Source organism: Vollenhovia emeryi, unplaced genomic scaffold (assembly GCF_000949405.1).
Source record: "Vollenhovia emeryi isolate VEMERY1.0 unplaced genomic scaffold, V.emery_V1.0 DF939542.1, whole genome shotgun sequence".
In the NCBI taxonomy this organism is placed as follows: Eukaryota; Metazoa; Arthropoda; class Insecta; order Hymenoptera; family Formicidae; genus Vollenhovia; species Vollenhovia emeryi.
In genome coordinates, this window is record NW_011966824.1 from 3,249 (window position 1) to 10,636 (window position 7,388).

At 42.6% G+C, this 7,388-nt stretch overlaps 1 protein-coding gene across 1 annotated transcript; it reads left to right on the forward strand.

Moving 5' to 3' along the window:
* The first annotated feature begins 1,115 nt into the window (after nucleotides 1-1,115).
* Nucleotides 1,116-1,921, forward strand: LOC105557262. Its single transcript, XM_012004451.1, has 2 exons — nucleotides 1,116-1,337; nucleotides 1,430-1,921. The coding sequence occupies exons 1-2, from the start codon at nucleotides 1,116-1,118 to the stop codon at nucleotides 1,919-1,921; spliced, it is 714 nt and encodes a 237-aa protein (XP_011859841.1).
* The last annotated feature ends 5,467 nt before the right edge of the window (nucleotides 1,922-7,388 follow it).

The following is a 7,388-nucleotide window of genomic DNA, read 5'->3' on the forward strand; positions in this document are numbered from 1 at the left end:
ATTTTATTTTATATAGTATTACATCTGATTATAATGAAAAACTAAAGCTAGCAGTTCACAATCGATAAGCTGGTTTTTCTGGAAGCACTCGCTAGCGCGTATTACATTCGACACGTTGTTTTTCTCCGAGACGGTGGATGCAATATTATAAAAATTCTCAAACTGTGCGTCGACTCTACTAATGACGCCAATCAATCGAGCGAACATTAAATTGATACATCGATCGAAGTTAAGCATATTGAAGAATGTTGAAGCGGTCATCGCCATGTATACGTTGGATGATTCCAGTATGAGCGTAACGTTATCAAGCGTGTTAAATCGCACCATCAACGGTCCAACAGCAATAGAATATGGTGCGCACTGCTGATTGTACAGATATTTCTTAACATTAGATCGTTGCTCGTAGAGTGCCTTCCACGTTTCGGGAGCCAGTACGAGCTCGTTTCCGCGATGATCTCGAATCGCAATCGCAATGTAACTCAGGGGTCTAATGTTGATGCCAATTTCCAGATATTTGTATCCCGTAGTCGTTAGTGCGTATCGTCGACATAGTATACGCACTACACAACGCGTGGGTGAAACGCTATGGGAAAACAATTGTTACAAATATGGAAAAAATAATACAAATACTGTTAACTGGAAAACAAAACGTACTCTACACATTGTTCCGTACACGGTGTAGAATCACCATCCTGAAGAGGCACGTAATAATTTACACGCGTGCTGCTGTTTTCTTAAGCGGACTGCATTGCTGTCGGTTATTAGAAGTTTCCACGCACGCAGCCAACCCAATACTGAATGTATGACAACGTGAGAAACTCTCGCAAATGACGGCGGGGGAGCGCAGGAAGTCATGGGTGCGAAAGAGAGATGCGCGTATATTAAGATGGAAGAGTCTAACGCGTGAAAGGAAAAAGATATGATTGGAATATAATTGGTGGGAGTGAGAAAAATATTCACATCGTATCGATACATAAAATTATATTTTCATTTTATTATGGTTAGACCACCAATTGAATAGTTTTAATACATTCCAGTTCCAAGGAGAATTCTTCGAACAAACCATGGGAGCAGAAATAGGATACCCTATATAACCCATCATCGCGGACATCTTCATGGAACACTTTGAGAATGAAATCCTGAAGAAGGTTCCACTAAAACCCTTCACGTGGTTCCGATACGTGGACGACACCTTTGTCATCTGGAACCACGGAAGGGAAACCCTACTTCAATTTCTCACTTTTATAAACTCCCAGCACCTTAACATCCATTTCACAGTGGAGATTGAACAGAACTCCCAAATCCCCTTCCTGTATTGGTCCGCAGGAACGAGGATGGCACCTTAGGCCACCACGTCTACCGTAAACCAACACACACGGACCGATACCTCCATGCAAATTCCTACCATTATCCCGCCCAAAAGAATTAGGTGATCAGCTCTTTAGTCCACAGAGCACTCTCCACCTCGGAACCAGCTGCCCTGGACGGAAAATTAAATCACCTCCACCGAGCCCTGACAAGGAATGGATACAGTAGAAGAAACATCAACCGTACAATCCAGAAGCTGACAAACAAGGAACCCGGCCTTAACAACACCAGGACACCAGAGGTAGAGAAAGAAAAGAAAAAGGCGGTGATACTCCCGTACCTTCAAGGCACGACGCACCGCATCAGTAGAGTTTTAAGCAAGCATAAAATTAGAGTGATATTCAAACCACACAACAAACTCTCTCAAATGCTCCCCAATCCCAAGAATCGGAGACCCCATTTGGCAGCCCCAGGGGTTTACAAAATCTCATGCGCTTGCGGAAGTGTACATAGGAGAAACCGGGAAGAAGATCAGTACATGGATCAAGGAACATCAGTGATGTACCAAATACGGCCACTTCTCACAATCAGCCCTAGCCGAACACAAGATTGAGACCGGACACGCCGTCCAGTGTGACAAAGCCACCATGCAGGCCCCGTCTCAAAGCCATTTTGCGCGAAAACACCGCGAAGGCCTTGAAATCTTGAAACACCCTGATAACCTGAATCGCGACAAAGGCTATCAGGTTAACCCGATATGGCACACCCTCTCCCAGTGTTTTAATTGGTCAGCCTACAACGCCCCGATTAGTTGACTCCCCCCTCTCCCTCTCTCCGGCCCTTTTCCTCTCCTCGACACCCCCCCAAATGGGGACACGGGTATTTAAGGACTACCGCAACACAAGGGAGCTCATCATCCTATATTAGTATCAGAGTCTTCCAGCCTTGATGGTGCAGACTGCAACACCTGCGAAACCCTGCACCACCCTGCAAACGGAGCGGCAACCATCCGGAAGCCATTACGACTGCAGAAGACAGCAGCCGCGAAAGCTTGAAAGCCAGTTTTAATACATTTTGTAAAGCACAATTTGTTACATGTTTCTGACAGCAAAAAGTATACGTATCGTCTAATTTGTTGAGAGATTGTATATCCTCGTAGTCAGCGTCAATAGTTTCGATTAGACATCTCCTCTCGCGTCGTCCAACAGCAAATCCTTTAACCATTCTCGTTTTTCGTGTCCCTTGACGTATACGAGAAGCGGTATCTCAATATCGTCATCATCTTCTGTACTAACCACAGCCGTTGTAATCAAACTTCTAGCCCTGCTGTACGGAACCATTCCATCATCCCATTGTAGTCCATGATGATTCGCAACCAACCAGGATGCTTGATGTCTCTTCGCTTTGGTGAGAAGTCTTCACCGTACTTGACCTGAGAAAATGTAAAGCGAGAGAACGCGTCTTTCTCGGAGAGCAGCAAACTCCTTCACAACAAAGTGACCACCGACGACGAAACCTTGCCGGTCCACGAATGTCGGCGCGGACATGTCGGGACTTGTTCGTTAATACGTCGAGAGGAGGAGGAGGGACACTACAATCCATCTCGATACCTCGCAGAATATAAATCATTCTCCTCTAAAATGTTTGGGGAGGGGAGAACAGTTATCGACGCTGCCGCACTTAGGTAATTTTGCGCACGACATTGGTCAGCGGGTTATACTGAACCACTCGATCCTGTATGATGAGACAGTACGCAGTACTCACGGTGCTCACCGGCACGTTCTCCTTACATTCAAATTCCAATCTCACGTCCTCGGTGGCGCTCTTGACCGACTCGTTTTATCGGGAGCAATGGATAATGACAAATGGGCCTTTATCTATAAAATTTTCAATACTGAGATTCGGCTCGAGATATCCATAGCCGTAATAGGTTTTGCAGAAACGCGTATACGCGTCGTACATCTCTTCTTGTCAAAATCCAAATTCATATCATCGTACGGATAACATTCCGAGTTCAAATACAGTTTCACGTTGGTCAACTAGTAGTGGTTGAATCGGCTTGATTCTTCGGACATAACGTTCTTCCGGTCTGTCTGCAGAGCGAAGATAACGTAGCGCAGCTTCTCGAGCTGAGTAGCCGTTTTAATGGCCCACGAATGCTTGGTCGTTTGCTGCAATAGCGGATACTCGTACAAATCCCACGAACGAAATCCCATGTCAATGTATCGTCCGCTTTCCAAGGCACGCAGCATCGACAGCTTATTCACCTCATTCACTAACACGTGTAGCATTCGCTACTGTATCTTGAATATTTTAATCTTAGGCTCCATCGCTGCATTTCCAACGAGACAGTTGTTATCGTTGCGTGATCGTATTAAAATCAATCTGTGACGAGCGTTAATCACCACGCGTCTGTAATCGTCACAAAATTCCAATAACATGTAGAGCGGTACGCAAAAATTAAAGTCTCCTTTGCCAGCATTCCATATATCCCAGCCGGCGTTCTTCAGAACCATGCTTCCATGTCCATTGATAGCGACACATAGTTTTTGAGCGAACTAGTTATTCCTACGTTTCTGTTTCAATCAATCTCTACACCGACGAGTTCATAGCGTATCTCATCGAATATGAACGCAACAGAATTATTCGCCAATGTTACATCAGATCCTACAATTTCTTTGTTTGTAGTTAGCTTTCCCTCGATATACAGAAAACTATCACATGGCAACGTGTACAGGTCCTGCTGCTGTATTGGTACTCTTATCTCATTGCTGTATCCGAATGTCGTGTTGGCAAACGGATTGTACGAGTGAGTCTCAATTTTGATGATGCGCTCGTCGAAGACTGGCTCGTCCCCGATGTTGAGGATGTCGGTCATTGTTTGCGCACCACGAATCCCAAAGAGGTTAAAAATTTCACGTTCGCCGCGCTGAGCTTCTTTTTCCTACAGCAATTGGACGGTTGAATATTGTTAAATGTTAGCGTCACTGGTTTCGCGATCTGCTCCGATCCGTTCAGCACGAGCATAGCATATGTACACTCGCGCGCGTTGTCGCCGTCGCCGACGTACGTGTAATCTGACAGAGATTTCTTCTTCGCGAAAGTCGAGCAATCGTTCGTTCTGGTCCACAACGCGTACCATTAAATCGGTAATGCTCCGTGCGATAACTGACAGGTAAATGATCTGCGTCGGCGTTTGCGATATCCCGGTGACACATTCGGCGAAAATCTGTGTATCGTGTGCACGGCCTTGCTGTTGCTGTACGCACCCGTGGTCACGTTGCACTCTACGCGGATAATGTTCACATTGGTAATGTTGATTGGCAGATCCGAATCATGCCATTTTTGCGGCTGCAATATACGCGTCGATGAGAATCCCAGAAGCGATCCAATGTTGTTAGTCTTGCTAACGTTTATTCTGAAGGCGCATTTGATTTCACTCCTCACCGTGTTGTAATTAGCGCGGATCACAATCGGGTATTCATCGTCTTCGTCGTCGCCGTTGTCGCTCGCCCGATTGTCACCACGTTTTTCACCGTCGTCATTGGCTAGGAACCGACGCGGACGTTTCCGTGAAAATGTATTGTATGTTTCAAAAACTCATTTATGGCGTGCAGTTCGTAGGATCCTTCAGGAATCGTAATTTCCACGCCATCTTTGCCAAAGTAAAATTTATTATTCGAGGTATTCACATTCGATATCGTATTGTAAGTCTCCAAGTTCATCAGACCGAGCTCGAAATCGTCGTCGCTCAGGTCTATCGGGTCCAATACAGATCCACAACCATAACCGTAAACGTAAGAAATTAAAAGACTGTGAATCCATCAAAGAATCTACAATGATTCGGTCGTTGGAGTCGTCGTAATCCATAAAAGTTGGTTAATTTGAACTTTTATAGTTACGTTAAGGGGTTACACCACTTTAGAAATTTCAAAAATTCGAAAAAATTTTTATTCGTTTAAATTATAGTTCATAGTCTTAAAAATAAAGTTTTTTTTGTCGGAATGTAAAATTTGAATTATTTACGACTGTACAGTCGATTAAAGGGAAGCGCGCCGGTGCGCTACAGGCAGACTTCGAACGGTTCGAAGCGGTTTTCTCGAAACCATGTTTTTCAAATTGGCAAGATGAATAACTTTTGCAATTTTTATCCGATCGACTTGAAATTTGAACTGTAGCTTCTTAGATATATTTTAAAGAGAAGTACACACGATTTTAATGATTGATTAACAATTACGTTTTTTATAAACGTTTAAACGTCAAATTTTTGCTGAAAAACGAAAAAAAAAGTTCAAATTTATGTCTACTTGCGAAAAATTAAGTTTGGTTAATAATCATGTGTACTTCTCTGACAAATTTAGTGTAGATTACGAAAAAATTTTTTATTTAGTCCTAGGTGCAGATGGAAAAATGTTATTCATCTTGCCGCAGACCTCTTCCAGAAAAAGACACTGTACTTCAACCGTCTGTACTGCGGCCATTTTGGAAAAAAATATTAAACAAAAAATTTTTTTGTTCACCTTATTATATGTATACTGAACCCTTTATACTGCATTTTAATTGTTTTATTCATAGACTTCTATAGACGGAGCCTTTGTACGAGGGGTAACTGATAATCGCGGTAAGGGGATCACTCGTCTGACTTCGACTCTTTCCGGTGAGATTCGGTAATATTCGGTTCACATTTCCAATACGTGTGCACACGTCCCCTCCAATCATCCCCTCCAACTTGGAGTGGGGATGATCCGTTCGGCCACGCGCGCGCGCACGCTCGCACACAAGCAACGCGCCGTATATACGTGTGTACACGTATTGGAAATGTGAACCGAATATTACCGAATCTCACCGGAAAGAGTCGATGTCAGATGAGTGCCTCCCGCGCCCCGAATATCAGACCCCTCTTGTCCAGAGTCGTAGCTAATGCTCCGTCTATAGAAGTCTATGGTTTTATTGCTTCATGGGGAAAAAAAATCCCCGAAAAAGGTCTATTTTAAGAGACGTCTGATAGATGTAACCCCTTAACGAAGAGAGGTTAGAGTAACATTCATCGAGAACAGGCGTGAGATTATATTATATAAATATTTACCCCAAAAAAATATTCTATTCATAAGCGGGGAAATCCTCTAAGCATTTCCTCTAAGCAAGAAATCTTATATGAAGCATTTCTCACTTACTTTAACACATATTCATCTGTAAAAGACTCATAATTTATAATTAAGAATAAATTCTTTTATAGAAAATTCCATTACAGTAGTACAACTAGCCTCTTAAAATAAAAGGATACGCAAGATATTCGCGGATACGCGAATCGCAGCACGTGCGCTTGTTATTTGTTCACGACACACAGGGCAGTGTCAGTTGCCCTGTTTGTAGCGAGCTGTGAAACACGTGTAACATACACGACAGTGTAGTGTAGTGCAGTCAATTTGGTAAAAGTTTGGTAACTCTTCAGCATGAACGAGGTACAAAAATTTCTGGAGAAAGCCTATTTAAGTGACTACTGGCCCACGTTTGCGAGTGAGTTTGTTTTTGCTGACAGCTTTTTGGATATAGAACTGTAAAGTCTATTCTACGTTAATCGCAGTCTTACTTCGCAAGCCGTGCAATGAGGAACTCAGTCAATGCAATTCACTGAATCTCTCGTTGTGATGCTTGCGTCGTGCGACTACGACAAATGTAGGAATATTTAAGATGTTAGGAGGTTATAATACTTTATAAGATTAAAAGTAGAACATAATTCTTTTAAAAAGTTGTATAAATACTAAAAGAAATACTAAGAATATTATCATATTACAAGAAGAAGATTCCTCTAGCATTAAGAGGATTGGGAGTTTAAATTTCATGCCTCAGAGTTATAGAATATTCCTCTAGATTTTAGAGTATCTTCTTGAGACCGTATTTCATAGGAAAATCCTTTAAAATCAAGAGGGAACCACTCAAAAATAGAATACTTTTTTTTGGGTGATGTATAACCCCACACGATAGACCCCATACACCAGCGCTTAATCGATGCAATCGATAAATGTGAACATTTATATGATAAAAACAATCCTGATTATAAGGATAAGATAAAAATTAAG